The 22,540-nt window shown below is 39.1% G+C and overlaps 2 protein-coding genes across 2 annotated transcripts; one reads left to right on the top strand and one right to left on the bottom strand.

The window, feature by feature from the left end:
- The first annotated feature begins 8,962 nt into the window (after positions 1-8,962).
- aqp11 (aquaporin 11) lies at positions 8,963-13,778 on the top strand. The gene is made up of 3 exons (XM_049576544.1): positions 8,963-9,881; positions 11,141-11,257; positions 12,264-13,778. The coding sequence occupies exons 1-3, from the start codon at positions 9,284-9,286 to the stop codon at positions 12,362-12,364; spliced, it is 816 nt and encodes a 271-aa protein (XP_049432501.1). The 5' UTR covers positions 8,963-9,283; the 3' UTR covers positions 12,365-13,778.
- clns1a (chloride channel, nucleotide-sensitive, 1A) lies at positions 13,652-19,774 on the bottom strand. Its single transcript, XM_049576547.1, has 6 exons — positions 19,330-19,774; positions 18,610-18,746; positions 17,990-18,124; positions 14,723-15,706; positions 14,284-14,350; positions 13,652-14,121 (listed from the first exon to the last, which is right to left on the bottom strand). Exons 1-4 carry the CDS (start codon positions 19,446-19,448, stop codon positions 15,507-15,509), a joined length of 591 nt encoding a protein of 196 aa, XP_049432504.1. The 5' UTR covers positions 19,449-19,774; the 3' UTR covers positions 13,652-14,121; positions 14,284-14,350; positions 14,723-15,506.
- Positions 19,775-22,540: the final 2,766 nt, after the last annotated feature.

Here is a 22,540-nt window from a genome sequence, read left to right as displayed (position 1 = left end):
TGACAGAAGGAGCAGCAGATACATAAAAATTGTGCTGTTAAAATTCTGAGGGTAAATAAAATAACAGAGCCAAGCCTGCTAAAAGGATCCATATAAAACACTGCATGTAGTACACACACACACACACACACACACACACATAAATATTTCAGCATCTAATTACCCCAGCAGAGGTCTCGCACAAAGGTTGTGTGTGTGTGTGTGTGTGTGTGTGTGTGTGTGTGTGTGTGTGTGTGTGTGTGTGTGTACTATTTATTTTATATGGATCCTACATTAGCAAAAGGTGTTGACTACAGTGAAATTAAAACATTCTGCAACAGAAAGTGAGGGAAGAAGGGAAGGAATCACACAGAGAGACAAATGTTTGAAAGCAGAAATACAAAGGAAGTTAAAAGCAGGATTACAAAGCTCCTGAGAGAAATACAATTGCAGCTTTGAGCCTTCATTAAAACAACATGACAGTGAACTTTTTTTTTCTGGGCAAGGATGGTAAAAGTCTGTCACATGCAGTGTTCCAGAGAAATGTACTGATAGTTACATGGTTGTATATTAGGTTGTTAACCCCAGAGTTAAGTTCTATAGTGTCCAGCATGTCAGATTTTTCTCATCAACGCTGTTTAACCCTTCTGAGACAGACTCACATCTTAGCTGGAGAAGCTCAGCCTCAGCAATACAGTACGCAAATAACACTTTGAAATTTAATTTGAGCAGCCAGTGTATTCAGACTGGGACGCATCTGTAAAAATCCAATAGGAATCACATTTAAAACCAACTCTAAATGTGGTTTGGATCAGATTTTTTTTCTGTCCAGACTTCATCAATCTAGATGCAATCAGGATATGCCAAAAAAATGGATTTGGGCTGGCAGTCAGAAAAAGAAGCTACCTGCTGCAGCTGTAAACGATACTAAGAGCGGCGAGAGTGAACCAAAACTAAGCTAAACAATGAGCTGAGGCTATAAAGCTCTGTAAAGCCGAATGGAGCTGCAGATTCAGCTAATAATTCTCTGAAGGTTTATCACTACAACAGACCACTTTCATGTTGTTTTTACATTTTCATTTCATACATTGCTATAAAAATATATTGATTATAGCTGCAGAAACTGTGGGGACAACAGCACTGGAAAGCAGTAATAATGCTGCACTCACAAAAGTAATAGAAATAGTTGTGTAGGCTAAAGAATGGGTGAAAAAATCTTGAGAGAGAAGTTAAAATCCCGGCTGCTTACTCATTTCCACACACAAGGCCAATTGCTGCTTGAAGGTGGTGTGAAAGTTCTGTTGGAGCAGCTGTGTCACACTACAAGTTGCAATCAGTGAACCCAATCCTATACTGATGGGCCTGAGGGAGACGCCACCAGCCCCCCACTGAGAAAGGCAGAGTGGCAGAGTACAACCCTCTAATGGGACAGGCAGACAGCTGTGGACTATTATTGAACCCAGAGACAATTGATTATAGGTAACTTTCTGGGGCAACCAAAATAGGAAGTAAAGGGCTTCTATGTGCAAAGTAGGTTTGGACACATAAAATTTGTTTGGCTTTTTTCTTTCTTTTTTTATTATTTGATGGAATATGTATGAATAAAATAAAGATGATGTGGATGATGTTGTAAGAATAAAAGCTTTTATTAGAGAGGAAGAAGAGAAACTGGAGATTGACAGCAGCAGTCACTTCAAGTTGAAAAAACACATGACAAACTGGGTTTAAAAGTGTGTCAGTTTTACACATCAAAGTCTATGACAAGTATGAAGTGTGAGGTCTGATAAATTGCCTCAAGTGTGTAGTGCTTAGGGGGATAGAGGCTTCAGGCTACATTAGCTGATAATAGCATACATTTCCAGCCCAACTGCTGGCAGCCGAGTTTAATTGTGGGCAATGATGACGCCAGGTTTTGAATAGGAAGAAGAATATTTAGATTAAACAGACATCTCTTGTTTTTCTACACCAATTTTTATCTTTTTGTTTGAACTGTCAGGAGACCCGCAATGTTAAATCATTTGAGTACTCCTTTTAAGAACAATTTTTAAGTGTTGTTCCTTTGTTTGAATCATTTTCTATTTGGTGCAACTCTACTTCTGCATTGCAACATTATAGAGAAAAATTTATTAAAGATGTTGTCTTGAGATTGTCTCGATTCCCCCGACAAGCCAAACATGTTAATCCAGCTTTAATAAAATGATGTTGCTTTAGTAAACTGATGTTGTTCCCAGACAGAATTTGCTCACATTAGCAGATTGTGTTGAAATATCAGTGTTGACATGACCCTGGCTACACCCAGTTCAGAAAATGATATCATAATGTATATTCATGATAAGAGTATAAAAGCCCTGTAAGTACTCAGGGAGGGACCCGCCCTAATCTACTGTGCAGTCAGATCAGACGCAGAGGTTGGAAATAAAATTTGACTTTGCTTAGTAATTGAACTTTTAAAGGTGTTTAAGTACAAGATTGATACATAGTGTGTTGATTGAAAAAAAGACATTAAGGTACAGTAAAACAACTGTATGTAGAAGATGTGTTAAAAATGTATGTATTATGAAAGTGAAGTTAAGCAAATTATCTTATATCAAACTGGGTTTCCCTAACCCTAAACGAACCTTATCCATAGCTGTGTCAGTTTGTTTGTTTTTTTAAAGTATCTATTTATTTTCTTTTAATTTGAAAAAGCATTGTTGTCCTGCTGATATTGGTGTAATTTGGTTTGCTAATTTGGAGGACTTGTTTTGTTACTTTATCACTAGAATCAGTAGAAAAATAGTCTGGCTCACAGGATCTAGACTTTCAGAATAAAGCCTGTCATATGCTGCTTCCTTCAGACAGCAATACGCTTCCTGCATGCTACCCTTTTGAAAATCCCATTGCTTCATGCACCTAGCTTCCCATAGTCAGACCTATCTCCACACTTAGGAGTGTGTGAAACAACAACAATAACCCCAGAGCTAGCAACCTAAACACTAAAAGATTTTTATTGTTTAATGGGGCGTTTTCTTTTGCAGGAATTTTTCCATTTTTACGGTAATGCTCACCTTGCCACGTGCAAGTGTTCAACCAAAAAAAAGTCCCTCCTGACACTTGCAAGAGCACCATCACTGCATCCCAGGCCTAGCAATGCCCAAGACGATTGTGACTGGTTTAAAGAAATACAAGCTACCTACATTTTTTCCCCATAGTACAAAATTAGCACATGGTCAAACGGAAAACGCAGGCGAGTAGTGACCATCGTCTGTCGAGGCAATATTCATACTGAATGTAGGGAAAATTGGATGTGAGACTCACGGAAATCAGTTTACAGGTGGATTTCATTTGTTAGCTAGTTTGCGACTAAATACCACAAAATATGATGTTATTGTACATTTTCCATTTTCTCACATTACATGCCTGTATCCTGAATCACTGCCAGCCAGGCAGCATCTCTCATGTGGGGCAGTTTGTATTTCTCACAGCCAATATCTTACAATATCGTCTGGTAAGACACGGCAACAATCAATATCTCCTCCTTTTTGGCTCACTCAGAAAACTACAGCCAGTGACAGTCAAGTTGGGTCAGCCTCACATACTTCTTGGCTCTTGGTTGATGCTGCCACTTCAATGGTCAAAATTCACAAAAGCTGAACTCCATGTGATGTAAGGATGTAAATTTGCTTTGTCACGGGAAGCATTTATTTGTTGTTGTTTTTTAATTCTTCCCTTCGCTTGCATTTTATGGAAGTGAACAGGAGGGGAATATTGCCCTTATGAATTCAGCCACACCTGCCTCCAGCGCTGACACAATGCAAGGTAGGTCTCACTGTACATTAGAAAAATAGATCATGATTGTCTTCTACCACCCACCATCTATTAAAACTGGCACAGGTACACCGTAGATCTCCTCTTGGTAAGAGTAAAGAAAAATCAATAAACTACAACTACTTCTGATCTTATGAATGGTTTCAGTACTTCAACCAAAAAACAAAGTTCCCTTCACACACACACACACACACACACACACACACACACACACACACACATATGTATACATATATATATATATATATATATGTATACATACATATATGTATACATAGTACTTTTTTATTAGTCACAAACTGCTAGCGGTTGATTCATGAATTATTAGCATTGCAGAATATGATACCCATTGACAAAGCAAGTCACAATCTTAAAGCTACAGACTGATGACACAGGAAAACAGGTGTTTACATTATCTGGAAAGACATCTGTCACAATGATGGAAATTTCCACCATTAATACTACTGTAAGTGCTGTGACTGCTGTTTGATAAAATGTTGAATCATTAACATTACACACCTATAGGTGTGTTGTGTCTGTTTTTTTCTGTATCATTCACATATCTCTGTACATTTCCAGAGAATTTTCAACTGCTAATATTTCAAGAAATAAGAAAGATATGTCAACTGGACCACAGTGCATGAACACACCATGGCCCTTTAAAACACACACACACACACACACACACACACACACACACACACACACACACACACACACAGTAAGGAGATTATGTATAAAGCCAACGTGCTTCTAGACGCCTACTGACTGACTGTTTGTCCTTACCCTTTCGTGTGATCTGAACTCTACTTGTCCTCTCGTTCTTCTGTCCTTCTTTTGTTCCAGTTTTGGTCTCACCACAGATGTCCTCCCTGGTGGATGGAGGGATGAAGAACAGGAGTAGAGAATGACAAGTTGGGTCCTTCTTCAGGACAAGAAGTGTAGAGAAACTTGTCAATCCCACTGCAGAGCTAAAAGAAAAAGAGTGACATCTTCATTTGTATCCTATCCTCCTACCTCAGACCTTTTCCTCTTTATATATGTATATATATATGTATATCTCCTGTGGCTTCTTTCTCCCTTTTTCTCTCTCTTCTCTTAACAGTGTGACTCTCTCTCTCTCTCTCTATCTCTGCAGATCTCTGTTTTACTCCTTACTTTCAGTTATTTTCTCCTTCTCCCCTCACTCTTTCATGTGACGCTGTGCAGAGGTATAAGGAGTGAATGACTCCCTCCTCCTCGTACCACCCTCCCTCCCTCTTTCTTGTTGGTATTAACAGTGACACGGCAAGCTGCTCATTCACTGCCACTGATCCCTGCTACAGAGAGAGACAGAGAGAGAGAGAGAGAGAGAGAGTCAGTGGGGGGCGATGAGGTACGACACAGAGGAGGTTGTAATTAGACACAAAAGCACACACATGCACACGCACACATACAAGCAATTTCTTGGGTTCATTGCAAAACTTGAGCACCATGTAGTCCTTCTCTATCTCCTCTTTCATTCTCAAAGCATCATATAAGCAGTTGCCTCAGCCTATCTATCCCACTGCACTCCTTAAATTCAGAAATGCTCTGGGCTGAAAGAGGCTCTGTAGGTGAAAGATGAACAGACAGACAGTTGAACCATAATTGAATCCTTGATGACATCATGCATTGTTTCCTCAAAACACATTAGGTATAATAATATTAATGTGCGTTATGATGTTACAGTACTAAATGAGTTGAAGAACAAGGAGACAGCAACATCTAGTGGTGATAGTGATGAACTGTCTCACACTGGAAGACAAAGCCAAAGATGACAAACATAACTGCTGTTACTTTGCTATCTCCCATAGCTCCTTTTTATGCCTCTGTGCCGGTGAGGGCTGTGGTCTGAGGCATCATGTTTTCAAGTTTTTCATCCATCAGTTTATAAATCTGTACATCTGAACACCAAAGAGTTCTTCGCTTTAAGGGAATTTTGTCTAAGTCGGCACAAACGTCTACTTGGACTCAACAATGAATTGATTAGATTTTGATGGTCAAAGGGCAAGGTCACTGTGACCTTGTGTTTTGAATTCATCCACTAATTATGACAAAATTCCACACATACAGTACAGGCCAAAAGTTTGGACACACCTTCTCATTCAATGCGTTTTCTTTATTTTCATGACTATTTACATTGTAGATTCTCACTGAAGGCATCAAAACTATGAATGAACACATGTGGAGGTATGTACTTAACAAAAAAAGGTGAAATAACTGAAAACATGTTTTATATTCTAGTTTCTTCAAAATAGCCACCCTTTGCTCTGATTACTGCTTTGCACACTCTTGGCATTCTCTCCATGAGCTTCAAGAGGTAGTCACCTGAAATGGTTTTCCAACAGTCTTGAAGGAGTTCCCAGAGGTGTTTAGCACTTGTTGGCCCCTTTGCCTTCACTCTGCGGTCCAGCTCACCCCAAACCATCTCCATTGGGTTCAGGTCCGGTGACTGTGGAGGCCAGGTCATCTGCCGCAGCACTCCATCATTCTCCTTCTTGGTCAAATAGCCCTTACACAGCCTGGAGGTGTGTTTGGGGTCATTGTCCTGTTGAAAAATAAATGATGGTCCAACTAAACGCAAAGCGGATGGGATGGCATGTCGCTGCAGGATGCTGTGGTAGCCATGCTGGTTCAGTGTGCCTTCAATTTTGAATAAATCCCCAACAGTGTCACCAGCAAAACACCCCCACACCATCACACCTCCTCCTCCATGCTTCACAGTGGGAACCAGGCATGTGGAATCCATCCGTTCACCTTTTCTGCGTCTCACAAAGACACGGCGGTTGGAACCAAAGATCTCAAATTTGGACTCATCAGACCAAAGCACAGATTTCCACTGGTCTAATGTCCATTCCTTGTGTTTCTTGGCCCAAACAAATCTCTTCTGCTTGTTGCCTCTCCTTAGCAGTGGTTTCCTAGCAGCTATTTGACCATGAAGGCCTGATTCGCGCAGTCTCCTCTTAACAGTTGTTCTAGAGATGGGTCTGCTGCTAGAACTCTGTGTGGCATTCATCTGGTCTCTGATCTGAGCTGCTGTTAACTTGCCATTTCTGAGGCTGGTGACTCGGATGAACTTATCCTCAGAAGCAGAGGTGACTCTTGGTCTTCCTTTCCTGGGTCGGTCCTCATGTGTGCCAGTTTCGTTGTAGCGCTTGATGGTTTTTGCGACTCCACTTGGGGACACATTTAAAGTTTTTGCAATTTTCCGGACTGACTGACCTTCATTTCTTAAAGTAATGATGGCCACTCATTTTTCTTTAGTTAGCTGATTGGTTCTTGCCATAATATGAATTTTAACAGTTGTCCAATAGGGCTGTCGGCTGTGTATTAACCTGACTTCTGCACAACACAACTGATGGTCCCAACCCCATTGATAAAGCAAGAAATTCCACTAATTAACCCTGATAAGGCACACCTGTGAAGTGGAAACCATTTCAGGTGACTACCTCTTGAAGCTCATGGAGAGAATGCCAAGAGTGTGCAAAGCAGTAATCAGAGCAAAGGGTGGCTATTTTGAAGAAACTAGAATATAAAACATGTTTTCAGTTATTTCACCTTTTTTGTTAAGTACATAACTCCACATGTGTTCATTCATAGTTTTGATGCCTTCAGTGAGAATCTACAATGTAAATAGTCATGAAAATAAAGAAAACGCATTGAATGAGAAGGTGTGTCCAAACTTTTGGCCTGTACTGTACGTCTGATAGGATGTAATGATAAAGTGATGACATTTTATATCCAAAAGTTCAAAGGTCAGCTTTACCGTGACAACATAATGTTCTGCAAAGCTGTAACTCGGGAACAGAAGAGGAAACATTTGGTTGGATACTGAATTTGTGACAGTAATGTGGGTGTCCACCTTGAAACTGTGGTGATTGTATAGATTCTCTGTGTTGCTGGGTTGAAGATGTGCGTGAAGCATCCGCATTTTACAATATGTAGCACCTTTCCAGCAACATTTGAAGCATTGTCAACTGTTATGTCTACATATGAGTCTGAACAGACATGGATGTTTGTGAAGACATACAACCACAAGGTGGTAACTCCAGATCTTCCTCTCTTAATGCCTTCTTGTATTATTCTCCTTTTGCCTCTGCTCTCCTTCACATCTCCTCCCTCTTTTCTACATTCCCACTATCATCAGATTTCTTGCAATCGATGGATATAAGCCTGTTCTCCTCTTGCTCTGACAGTTAAAGTGTGTTGGTCTATGTTGCGTATTTTTTTGGATCCCCGTCCTAACAGGATGGATATTGATGTTGACTGATGTCATGAGAAACAGAAAACCTATTGTGTTTAGTTAGGGTGAGATGAAAAGAAATAAAATACTCAAACACAATATCCATCTTTGTCTCTTATTCCAAAGGATTATTTATTGCTTACAAACAAGAGCCTCAATGTACACCTGGGGACAATGCACACATGACTCAAGAGAAAATTTGTTACATGCAAAATATAATTCTTTGTTACAAACAGGTGCATGCTTAGGGTTTATTAGTTCTGTTTTTTATTAGACGAGGAGGGTGTAGACTCTCCCTGAAGGGTGAAATATTTTTCCTTGAGCCTCCCTGAGTGACTGGGGAAAATGGGAAAATGCATGACCCTCCCTCCACCATTAACAGCCCTTTTTGTAGTCAATATATTTTGACCAAATAGGTATTGGAGCCAATATTTGAAAATTCAACTATAATTCCGTTTATACAGTTTCTGGCCATGATAAATGGTGTGATGTGAGCGATTTTTAAAGAGAACATGCCTTTGACACCCACCGACGGGTTCTGGGGTTCAGATAGCCTAGTAGCCTATTTAAATCAGCAGCTGGGTGCTGTTCGATTTCACTGTCTTTTGTCTGTGTTGCTCTTTGCTCTGATTCTCACAGACATAGATCTATGCTATAAGATTTTTAGTTTTCTAATTGCACTAAATAAAGGTTACAGAAAAGTGTGCACACACTCAGGCCAGGTGCAGGATAGCGCATGCTGTCGAGGTAAAAGCCGAGAATATCAGGAAATTGAATTATAGCTCCCAAACATTTAATGTAACTCAACATTCATGTTATGAGAATTGTTGTGTTAACATGCTAATGTGTTTATACCTGCCAGAAAAATACTGACATAATGATTCTCAACTCCCTCTCCATGTTCTGTGCTTCTACATGTCCACATCTGAATGTAGCCTATGTCTGCACATATGAAAGCCACAGTAGGAGGTGGTGGAGGAGGAAAATTGCGGAGTTTAGCCACTTCCGCACCATGTGAGCTAATGGGACTGAAGCTTATTTGCTCCCAGTTGGACCCACATCCTCCGGGATACAGCAGCAGCCCGGCTTGGCCGAGCTTTACATCCGCCAGAGGAAGCGAGATCAAACGACAGACAGAGACCAGAGTCCAGGGAAGAGGCATCAGCAGCTGGGTGCACACAACGGAGTCTGTTAGTGACACAGACAATCCGAGAGCTCAGACCAGCCGCGAACATGACTGCAGACGTGGCGGTGTCTCTGTCGATGCTAGTGGGGATCGTCGCGATGAGCGATGCGACCCGCAGGTTGTTGAGCAGGGCCCTTGCGAATACCGGGCTTGCTGTGTACGCCATGGAGCTCGTGTCCACCTTCCAGCTGTGCTGCTGCACGCACGAGCTAAAGCTGCTGTCTGAGGTGGGCGGGATCGAGCCTCAGCTCGCGCTCACCTTGACGTACCTGGCGGCCGTTGTTCACGGGTTCACCTTCAACGGGGCCACTGGGAACCCCTCCGGTGCGCTCGAGCACGCCTACCATGCGAAGTTTTCAGGCGGATGCGCCCTGCTGCGGATTGCCTGCCAGTTCGCCGCGGCTGCCGCAGCGCGATTTGCAGTGCCGGTGATTTGGGGTATTGGGTTGTCGGGACTGCATGTGCGGCATAAGCTGCTCGGTTACCGGTGCATCAGCCCCATTCACGTTCCACTGCTCAAGGCCGCTGCCGTGGAGCTCGCGTGCTCTTTTGCAGTTCAGACTGCTATAACGCACACGCGATCGGTGGAGGCGAAATACCGCGTGCACGCGGTGGCTGCGGTTATTGCAACAGTAGTGTATGCAGGTATGACCGTGCTTTTACTCTATTCTGTTGTTTATTTTAACGTAACGTGATTAATTGATTTTATGTGTACTAATAGGTTAGATACATCCCAAGTCCAGTGTTACTGATATGATAATGTACAAAGGCAGCCAATGAGAGTCTGAGATTCCGTGTCTTGCTCATTGGCACATGCAGGTCTCTGATTTCATGCGGTACAGTTTCCTCAGTTTCTAACTTGTAAAAAACACAGAACAAATGAAATATTTGAGATTTGTTAGGCATCTCTTTAGTGTGTAATCATGTGTTTTCTCTTTGTGGTGAAGGTGTAGATCTGTGATACTTACCTTGCTTTGCCACTTTTGCAAAATGACAGGAAGCAGGGGCCAACTAATAAAGTGCAGCCCTGCCAGTGAAGGTGTATGCAGTTGTGTTTGAAGGATTTGAAGACATTTGGAGCTTAGTATGGGAACCTCCCCAGCACTATTTCTTTTTTATTAACTCTGGTTCCTTAATTACATTCAAAGTACAAAATAATTTCCAGTGTGAATCAGTTTATTTTTATTGTGACTCAGAAAATGGTTTGCAGGCCACCCAGCACCCTAGGCCAGGACCGTGAGTATCACTGGTGTAGATACTATGACTGCAGTGGCTTTATGCAGATGAAATCTTAGAGGCCTGCTGATGCCCAAATGTGTGAAATATATGAAGCTGGGCCTGTACATTACAATACACAAACTAATACATTTATGTGAACTAAAAACAGCCATTCAGTATGTTACACCCAGTAAGTGATGCTGAAGGGCCTGATGTGTGCATTATTTACCTTGTGTAACAGTGTTTATACATAAACCTCAAAGATGTCCTCTTCTCAGAACTCACCATCTGATGACTATCTAATTACATCTGTGATGAAATTTCCTAAAGTGCACAACCACAAAGTTTCTTGAAGCTTATCAACAATCTGACCAATCACAACCCCTTTAGCTGTTGTCAAAGAACTGTCAGTAGTTTTTTTTGGCCAGGATAATAAAATAAACGAGGAACACTGAATGGGTCAACACTGAGAATTTGTAAGTGAGCTCAGCACTTAGCAACAATGTGATTAAAACTGGTTTCTTTCTTGCCCATCTTTTCTTTACCACATATAATACATATAAATCGTAATGCCACTGTACATCTTCAACTTGTTTATTTAAAACTTGTAAATGAGAGAACAGTGGCTGCAATTTTTGGCTTTTAAAAGTTCATTAATATATGTGTGTGTTTGTGTGTGTGTGCAGGTGGCAGTTTGACAGGAGCAGTGTTTAACCCTGCGTTGGCCTTCTCCACACAGTTCCCCTGCAGTGGAAACTCCTTCCTGGAGTACTGCCTGGTCTACTGGCTCGGCCCGCTGTTGGGTAAGACCCATTGATGCACACTGATATCAGGGTATCTGCAAGCCTGAAAAAGTCTTAAACACTGAGATTTCTCAAAAACAAATTAATTAATTTAAAAAGGTCTTAAATATTTTTTCTAGTCCATTGTAGGGAGTAACATTAGTAAATTTAGGGTCCCTATGCAGTATGGAAAAGTATAGAATTTTATTTTTGAGATTTCTGGCTCTGGATAAGTATGGGAAAAAAAAGAAAAGAGAGTAAGGAAAATATTTGTGTTTCAAGACTATTACACATCTTTTGTTTTTTTACAGTATAAAATTCTGAATTTGATTAATTGAGTTTTCGGTCCTGCCCCTCAGATAGTCCGCCACTGTTCCAGACGGAAATACTGTACTTATTAAACTAATTTTATTAAGCAGTTTGCTTCGCATACAGATTGTCAGTGGTGGAAAAAGTACTGACATCTTATACTTCAATAAAAGTAACAATTCTACCATGTACTAATACTCTCTCAGAATGTTATAGTATTACTGTATTATAACTAATATATATTAATGTCTTTATCATTATAATGTTGCAGCTGGTAAAGGTGTTCATTTTAATTACTTAATATACTAAATATAATACATGAGTTTGTTGATTAATATTTTGAATTAATATTCTGAATCTGCAAACTAACTAAAGTTATAAAATAAATGTAGTGGAGTAGAATGTACAATATTTGCCTCTGTGATGTAGTAGAGTTAAAGAAGTATAAAGTAGAACAAAATGGAAATACACATGTACCTCGAAATTGTACCTGAGTAAATTTACTTTCATGTATATCTTCACTGACTCACATTCAAATGTATGACAGTGAAATATTAGAGGTGTAAAATGTCTATTTTGAAGCTGCAAGGCTCTTTGCAAATTGCCCTTATCTACCAAATTAAAAGTTTATTTTCTTTAAGTAAATTAAATCTTTCCAAACATAAAAATATACTTTTTCCTCTTCTTCATCTCCTCTTTTATACTTTGGCTCTTCCAGGTATGATGAGCTCAGTGCTGTTGTTTGATAAACTCGTCCCTCTGCTGTCAAGGAAATCACCGTCTCTCCATCTCCCCCTGGAGACTAAGAAGAGGACATGAGCATTGCCAGACAGCGTTTATAACCCAGAGTACATGTGAAGATGTTGTTACTGACAGACTGTTAACCTGCAGCTGATTTCAGTCATCACACATTAGGAAAAAGTACAGCACTTATATGCACTTTTCTAAAGACTTCAAGACCTCAAGAGCACATCTTAGAAGCTAAACAGAAAACTTAACTCATTTAGTGTTTTTGTAGGCTAAATCTCATAAACAAGGCATGCAGAAATTGATCAGCCAAGTTTTACTTTACAAGGTGGTTGATCAAACACTAAAACCAATTGCTATGCAGTATACACTCGTCTGATTTAAACATTTTAGACATTTCAACATTTTTGGGGGGATCTCTAACCAGAACCAGTATCACCCCCACAACTGTTCACACAACACATGGGAAACATCAATTTCTGTTACTAAAATATCAGTCAGTTTCAGTAGCTAACAAAAGAGTATGCCTTGTTCTTGCATGATCGTAAGGCAGATTACAGCATGTCAGTGTCAAGTCCTGCAAACAAGTCTTGTAATTGCAATAGTATACATTGATCCAAGGTTTTTTGTTAAATATTATACTTAAGCTAATTAACTAATTATAAACTGAAACATTTATAGGCCTGATGGAAATTTGAGAATTGGATGATCTTAGCATAATGAGCCTTGCCTTTATTTGTATAACACTCATCTGAGAAAAGTTAGTGTTATTGTACATACATATGTAATTCATGTTTATATTTAATGACATTCCAGAGCCAAGCACAGTGTAGTAATGAACTGTACACAGGTCTGTGCCTTTGAATTCTCTGTAAAAACTGGAAAGGCATTTTGAACTGTGGATTCAGTATTTTGTTGGACCCCATTTTGATATAAGATTCATTATCTGATTGATGGTTTATTTTAATTTCTAAATGGTGCTCAGTAGAGCTTAAACACTTTCTTGATTAGATAATTGACAGAGAAATGAGATTCAACATCTGAATCTTTCTCTTCCTGCAACGAGCCAAACAGTGTCAGAGAAACACTGATTTGTGACGTGAAGATGCTTTATTCAGTGTATTTACTGGTTTTAATCACCTGGACCGTTTGTTTTGGGGAGGAAGAGACCTCTGAGGATAATTCGGATCATGGTAAAAAAACTCCTGAACAGTGATCACAGAAGGAATCCTAACTGGGATATCGTGTTTGGCACATGGGAGAAGTTTCTGCTGAGTGCAATCTGCAATCCTTAACCGCTAGATGCCAATAAATCCTACACACTGCTTCTTTAACAGATCACAAGGAAAAAAAAACTCATACAAAAACTATGCATTTATTGACAACTTCATACAAAGATATTTCTTCTCCTTGGCAGGAAAATCAGATATTAAATTGGTCATTAGGTACAAACAGAAACTCAGTGTTTTTTTTTTTTTCTTTTTTTAGTCAACAACAGCATCTGGGTATGTGCGGCTGCATCTCAATAGTCTACAGTAGCTGACTTTGCTGTGTACAACACACTTTATTCATACGACTTGGACAAATTAGTAGAGATGATGGTAAGCAGAAAAACAACAAAACAATACAACAGTGAGCTTCAATGCAGCACATAAGAGAAAATGTAGAAAGTTACAAAAGCCTAGTGAGATGACTTACATGGGAACATTTTTTTGTTTGACAAGAGAGTATAAGTCAGAGCTGAGAGCCTTAAAGAAGTGCTGTTGTCCTCTTCTCCAATCCCATGACGCAACACTGGTGCTTTGATTGGCTGCTGAGATTGCTCCCATCTACAGAAAGAGTCAGATAACACACGTATTAACCAGACTGCTCAAGATCTGTCACATTCAACTTTATTTAAGAAAATATTTTTGAGGTTTCATCATTGTGAGTTTATTATTTTGCCGTTTGTGAAATCTTTTTTTCATGTTAAGTCTCACTGTTGTTGTTACCAGTGATCGACGTCTGCGTCCTCAAACTGACCAGCCTCCGTTGCTGCTGTATCCACCTCCATACCATCTGTCAACAACAAACATTCAATTTTAACAACACCTCATAAACAAGATCTTGTGAAATTAGCTTGTTTTTCATTTTCACTGCAGACTTGTCTAACAGAACACAACAAAGCCCAAATCATCACCATTCCGTAAAGTATTTTCTTTGTAGACATTACAAATACACATCAGATGTAGTATATTTACACAAATCTGTCTTCGCTCTTTGTGAATTACTGGATAATGTAAGGGAGAAGTTAACTTTATATTTAACAAAAAGAGAAAGCCCTAGTTTAACTTTAATCAAAGGAACCTGAACTAGTTTTAGAACCAAATGATCTTAGTCTCAGGGAGAGACTTTACTCTCTTTGTCATGAGACTGCTGTGTGAATCAAACCTTCAAATTCAGCGTTGGTTTCTTCAGTTCGCACCCCAGCCATGTGGTACTGCTGAGCGACTGACTGGGCTAACATCCCCTCCAGCCTCTCCAGCGTAGCCTGGCCCTCCTGCGTGAGTGCCGACAGACCCTCATCACAGGTGTAAAATGTCGGGATGTCAGCATGGCCATGCTCTAAATGTTGGAGGAGAGACGGTGGTTATAACAGCAGAAATGTGTTTGGTATTGACCATACAGTAAAACTTTACATAAACTCTATTTAGCATTAATAATCAGTATTTTAACATAAAACTAGAGGTTTAAGAATAAGAAAAAGCATTCAGTGCCAACTTTCTGTACTTCTGTGTTTGATTCTCAAGGGACACAATTTGTCTTATAAAGGTTCAACAGAAGTACTTTAGTTGTGTAATTGTGCAGTGATGATTGCTGGACATCTTACCTGCCTCTGCAATCGAAGAGTCCAGGTAACAAATAGGGAGAGACAAACAGAGACAGGAGGAGGAAGCGGAGTCAACATTTTGTACTCCGTCTACAGCATGTTATATTATTCTGTCTGCTGAAAAACTGCTTACACAAGATGTAAAAATGGATAAAGACAAAAGAAGGAGAGAGATGGCCAAAACCAGCTCTCTTTCATCACTGTCCCTACATTTATTTTGAACTGCTGTCTTTACCAAGCTGCTAAGCTGCATTTTTTTTTTTTAATCACATCATCAGACATCAGAACATCATAATCAACAAGAAGTTGTCATGTTAATATCTTATGACACTGTTGACAAGTCGCTCATAGACTGATGACAACAGAATGTGTGTGTGCGTGTGTGTGTTTGTATGAACACTGTACATGTGTGTATTTATGCGTTTTTCCCTCACCAGCCTCCTCTACGTCGTACTCTTCTCCTTCAAAGTCATTGTCAGAGTCGTCGTCTTCTGGGTCGGGGTGCAGCGCCTGGCATTCACACATTGCTGAGAACATGGACTCCACTGCATATCACACACACACACACACACACACACACACACACACACACACACAATTTAATTAAATTTAATTTAATTTCAATGATTAGGCTGATAATATCCTATGATTTTCTAACTGTCAAAGAACCCACGAAAAGACCAAACCAACAATGTGTTACTGACCACTGACGCAGTGCTTGCCCGTGCACGCACCACACGGCTAAATGCTATTTTTAATGCAGCTATTTTTTTTCTACATGCAGCTCCACGTCCCTCCAACAGGTAAAACCTATATAGAACTGTAAAAATGAGAACAATCTGTTTAAAATGGTTTAAAAGAATACCTCAAAGAATACCAGAGGCAATATGATGCAGCTGAGCAACACTGTGAGTGTTTTTAAATTCCACATTAAAATAAATCTATCTAATCAATGCTTCCTGTTGTTGTTATTGTTGTGTGCAACTAACTAGCTCCAACCAGACCAGGGGGGTATTCCAGAAAGTGGGTTATGTTAAAACTCAGAGTAAGTTAACCCTGAGATGAGGGAAACTCTGAGTTATCCGTTCCAGAAAGAGAGGTAACTGAAACTCTGAGTCAGTCACCATGGTAACAGACTCTGTGAACATAACCTGCTCGCTGACAGGTTTTCTTCAATAAACCCTAAGTTTTTCTCTGTCTCCTCCCTCTTACACGCTGTTTCATTTCCTCATTCATTCAGTCCGTGTCAAAGCTTGTATGGAAGTGCATTAATTAGCGGAGATTTACTGTCTGTCACAGTCTAAATCCTGCTGGATATTAGTTTGTTACTCAGGACTGTCTGAAGTTACTGAATTTATACACATCAATCATTTCTTTGAACATCGGTTTTTGTCTTTACATTAAAATAATACACAGCGAGAATTCATCCTCAGCTCAGAATCAAACCTCTGTCATTTTTATATTTATTATTTTTTATAACACTGCACAAGGATCAGACTGTCAGTCTGTTAGAGCAGCTCCCAAATGTTTGTTGCACATAATGTGTAGGTCTAATTATTTAAATTTTAAAAATCGGTATGAAGCTTTAGACACGTAGTATCGATGACTAATGATCTCTATCACTGATGTCATTGGTCGCACTGATGGAACATAATTCCTATAGCCTAATATTGGGGATTATATGTTAATATTTCTGAGTGAGCAATGGTGCAGCATTTCAGTGTCTTTAAATTTACTACATTTGTAGCTGAAATAAAGTCACTGAATGCTGTTGAGTCAAGATACAAATAGATGTGCAACATTTTAAAATCTACTGTATTTTAACCTCAATGTCTTTTCAAGTGCAAATCACCAAACATATTATTACTGGGTCAGACTGTAAGTTTACAGTCATGTCTTTATGTCTTTGATCTATAGCCTGACCTATATGTTTTAAATCTTCCTATTTTTCAGTTGCTGCCTCCTGTGTTTTTCCCCATCAGATTAAATCTTAACAAATATATTATTATATATTATTAATATAATGTAATGTATCTACAGCCTGAAACACAGTCAGATTCCACCACTTTATCTTCATTAAGGAAATGTAAGTCTGATAAAATGAATAAACTTTTTAAATTAACTTTATGGTTAACTTATTTACGCTTTCCTCGCTCTGACTCAGGCTCTTCTTTTAAAGATAAATGTGCACCGTCTGCTACACATGCATTGATATCTCTACATCCACTGGATTAAAATGGAGGCGCTGTCTTTTATTTACCTGTTGCCATGGTGAATCGTGGAGTCGGAACTCCATTGATGATGGCTTTTTATTGACGGCTTAACTCAGAGTGAACATACTCAGAGTTGACTGAACTAACTCAAATCAGCTGTTCTGGAACCGGTAACTCAGAGTTTCCCATCTCAGGGTAAATCAACTCAGAGTTCAGGGTTAGACTCAGAGTTTGTTGAACCTCCTACCTGGAATACCCCTCTGGTTCGTGGGCAGTGCAGTAAACTGAAGAGCAGCAAAATAAATCTATAGTATAGACAAAGTGATATCTGTTGTTAACCAATTAATGGTTAACTGTTATCATTCCCAGTATGGACAGTAACTCAGACAATTGTCTTTGTTTTTATCTTAGGATTTGTGGTTTTGCTAATATGATTAATGCAGTTTAAAATCCATCTGATCACTTGTGTGGTTTGCATGATAAGCTGTAACTAAGTCATTAGAATGTTACCAAAACTGGTTAGAATGAAAATATGACCCCAGCTCAAGCAGTAAAAAAATCTTCCAGTAAAGGATCAGAATCAGTCTGACCCTTGTCCTCAGTGTGATCACTCACATGCCACCTTGTCGCTGGGCACAAACCGAATCTCTGTGATTGGTCCATCTTCATCATCATCCCCATCACTGCTGTCACTGCTGTCATCTCCTTCATCATCAGCTGCTTTCTCTGCCATTTCTGCCTCATTATCACCTGCGAGGACAGAGGGTGAAAACATAGGAGTGACACACGCAATTAGAAACCTCCCTTTCTGGTTTTACATTAATCATTATGCCACACTGTGGTTCATATAACGGTGTCCAGTTTTTTACATACATGAATAAAACTCTACACACGGGTACCTTTCAGTGACACAAAAATTGAAAGTACTCATACAAGAACCTGTATGAATTCTTGTGCAGGGAAATATTTAGTTTCTGTGTTTTGAGTTCACAGACCCACAAACTCCCTCAAGAAACATACTTGAAACTAAATATTTTACTGCACAAGGGTTCAAACAGGTACATACAGACATCAAAGAATAAATTAAACATGTGTTTAGAAGAAGGAACTTTTAGTAGTGGGTATAACAAACCTACCATTATCTACTGACCTTAAGCAAGAAATCAGGACATACAGTAAAAACTGATAGATTGATCCTACAATACAATTTTTTTTCCACTATGCGTCACTGTCACCTTTGAGTTTGCCATTGACCATGACATATAGGTGTTCTTGAGGGTAAGCGCTGACGTCTCTGGAAATGGCATGCAGACCGATGTTGGGATATTCCAAGGCGAAACCCATCCCTGAGCCGTCAAACCATGACAGGCGCCTGCATAGAGGAAAACACACGTGAAGCTGACATTTGTTGGTTCATAAAGGGTGCACAAACATAATGAAAGCTGCTTTTACAGGCTTTTGATAGTGGCAGGAAATAGAGGGTGATGACACAGTTGCAAGACCCCAACAAAAATTGAATATGTCACTTTTTTTTTTAGGTACTTTTCCAGGCATGCAAAACAAGTCCTGAACAGTTTCCATAGCTGCATAAACGTTAAACCTTTATTTCAAATTCAGTGCCTGTTTTTAAGCATGAAGTTTTAAATTAGGAGCCAGTACCTTGAACGATAGTGTAAAATTTCTAATAGGACTTTCAGGGTGGCAAATGATCTGTTTTTCCAGCCACATGAATTTCTAATCATTATTTTGAAAATGTCTACTCCGGAAGTGGTTAGCAAGAGCAGTGGTGGCGATGTTGTCTGGCATGTATCTGTTATTGTTGTCGCTATCCTACATATTGGTCACGTTTAACACAATATCTGCACAAAGTATTGAGATCATATCAGATTAAACACTAACCTTAAACTAAAACTGGGGGTATAAAGACAAAAATAAGCGCCACGTGCATCACTTACGTTTCGGCGACGTACAGCGTGCCGCAGCCCAGCTTCTGGCCGTCAAGCACCGCTGTGGTGTCAGCTTGCTCATGCCGAACTCCCTCGGTGGGAGGACGGAGGTTTTTCAGTAAAACCATCGTCCCTGCAACCGTTAACGTCTGCGGACCCGCTAGACTAGAGATGGAAGAGGAAAGAAACGCACTGTGATGTCTACAAGAAGCTGCGTGATCTATTTTGTGCCACACCAGCTTCCAAGTTGCTAGTTTGACCCGGGACAACTTCCCTGAAAATAAACGCTCGACAGCTTGGGTAGGATTTAAACTGAGAACCCGGGCCGTGCGTTTCTTGTCCGGGGATTACTCAACCAGGCCGAACCGTTCAGAGAATGAACACGGGCGGTGTAATGTCTAAGAAAAATACACAAGTTAGCCAAGTAATGTTACAGCTTGTGATGTCACCGGACGGTAATGCTCAGTCTCGACCTTTCAAAGATGGAATATCGCGACAATATGTATTGATGGGGGGGAAAAAATGAATCACGTGACCATCACGGAGAAAGTGCGGTTACGTCTGTTTGTACGTAACATCTCTATTCCCGTATCCACACTGCGCACAAAGATCTCCTCCTAATTTGAGTATTTTATTTTGAATGTTCTTGCCGGAGATATTGGTTCATTATTATCTCTAACTTGACGCCTTGGCGCTCATACGAGGAGGGTGTGTCTGCAGACCTGGAGACCGCAGATTCAGACCTGCAGATCTGGACCCGCAGTTCTAGACCCCTTGTATTTTGCGACAGCGCCTTCTATTTCATTGGAAGCTAACATACCATTACAGCTATTGAATATGGCCGACGACGATCCGAGTGTGAGTATTGAATGTGAATCATATTATTTGTTTAAACTATTTTGTTGACTTGAATTAGAGAGCGAACTTCATGTTTTACAGTGATACGTTTAAAATGATATGACTGTCTTTACCACGATAGTCTGAAAGGCACGTCAAATATGGGTTAAAGTAGTAGGTAATAGTTTAGCTTGTTAGCAATGAACTGTTTGACCTGCACATTTTGTTTCATGAAACCGAAGCGCGATGACGAATAATTTTAGCATGTGCTTTAAATTAAACATGAATAAATGATTAAAGCAATGAAGTGGATGATATGAGAAAAACATCTATAGGCTTACATTTTCATACAAGCGTGAAACTGTTTACATATTGGCAATTAGTGTACTTTATGCTAAAAGTTAATTTTGTATTCATGTATATCATGTAATACACCTACACACATTTTTCCTTTATTATTCATAATATTATATATCACGTGTGTTTATATCACTACACTGATATTACTCTATAGCATATATTTAGAGATTTTGTGGATGGAAATTAAGCTCATCCAGTGCAGATGATCAGAAATGTATTTTTGTCTATTATTAGGTTTTGGCCTTGTTTATGTGTGTAAAACGGTTGAAATCTTAACTTTGAATAATTAGGGACTCTCTTTTTAAGGTGCACATAACAATCCAGAAAGGGGAAACCACAGTGAAGTGGAGGAGTTTTGTGGAGGATCGAAAGGCAGATGAGGAAGGAAGGGGCACTATTGTTAATATGTTGATATAATAATGTATTTGCTATGCTCCAGAATCTTCAGTATTTCAGTGTAGACTGTGATAGGTATTTAATTTTTTTTTTAAGAGTTTCTGTTTTCAATTTTGTGATATGTTTGATTTCTTTTTTTTTTCTCTGCAGATCTCCCTGATGTGAGATGTAACCACTGCACACAATAAAACATTTCAAACCATTTCAGTATTTCACAGCCTTTGTTTCAAATTCCCACAACAAAAGTGAGCACTGGACACCCAACACCAGACACTTCCTATTATATGTTGTAGCGGGTTTGATCAATGCAGTGCAAGTGTTTGGCGTGCTAGTCAGAGCAGTCTGATGAATATTAAGAAATAAAGGACTAAAATAGTTGGATCAAACCATACAGAACAACCAACAAACAATAATGATGCACAACAGCACCCAGGCATAAATCAACAATTAAATCTTGGTATTTTTATTCGGGTGTAATAAAATTTTAAAACTGTAAATTGTAGTAAAGCATTAAAAGTCCAACTTCTTTCAAACAGTGGTGTTTGGGTGAGATGCTGATTTAGTTGCAGTTATACAGCCGTCCAGTAGGGGACGAAAAACAAGGGGTCTAGAACTGCGGGTCTGAATCTGCAGTCTGCGGGTCTGCAGAGACATACTATTGGCTCATACAGTTAAGTTAGTAAATATTTGGCGTCCTCCTGTGGTTACTTTGCGTAACTACATCCCGTCTATTTAGGAAGTTTTATTGTGAAAATGTTTCCCGGCATTTAATGTACTGTCACGTCTACAAGCATATTTTTAGTTTGTTAAATAAGATTGGTTTGCATTCCCCATTCTATCATAAGAGAAGTATTGAATATTGTAAGTTCAAAACAAAATCCAATCCAAAATAAGACAAAAACAGTACTGGGAAAACAGGCTCATAAATAAATAAACTATTGAGAAACGAATGTATTTTGAATCAGCTGATTAAGGAAATTAAAACTGACAAAAATGTGACAAAAACTATATATATATATATATATATATATATATATATATATATATATATATATTAATGAAGCCTACTTTGACTCATTTTACAGAAATACATTTATTTACATTTATCATGAAAGTATTTAATGTAAAGTGTAGTGTGCTGTTATGTCTATATGCTTTTTTTAATTTAACTTTATTAATGAATGTTAGTTTTTTATTTTGCTTTTTAACATAGTGTTGAATATTGTAAATTAAAGGCACAATTCAATCCAATACAAAAATAAAAAGAAACAGGAAAAGCATGGTAAGGGGAAAATGATGGATGAAATATTTGGAATATATTTTTAATCTGTTTTTGGGGGATTTTAAAACTGACAAAAGTGTGAAGTCTGGAAATACTTAAATAAATATATAAATTATATACTTACTTAAAGATAAATACATTTAATGTATGTAAATGTTAATGTTAAAAAAAATGAGGTGGTCAGCAGGGTGTTTTCACAGCAAGTCTGTAAACCTGTCAAATCTCTCCTGAAGAATAATCCATGTCTCTGCTCTCCCTCCTTTTCAGGATTTGAACAAATGTTTTTATAAACAAATGATTTCAGGAATAAAAATTAGGCACAGACAGGACATGTGTTTGAGGAGA

This window comes from Epinephelus fuscoguttatus, linkage group LG5 (assembly GCF_011397635.1).
Source record: "Epinephelus fuscoguttatus linkage group LG5, E.fuscoguttatus.final_Chr_v1".
Lineage (NCBI taxonomy): Eukaryota > Metazoa > Chordata > Actinopteri > Perciformes > Serranidae > Epinephelus > Epinephelus fuscoguttatus.
The sequence above is the reverse complement of the archived record's forward strand: the minus strand, read 5'-3'. Positions and strand labels throughout refer to the sequence as shown.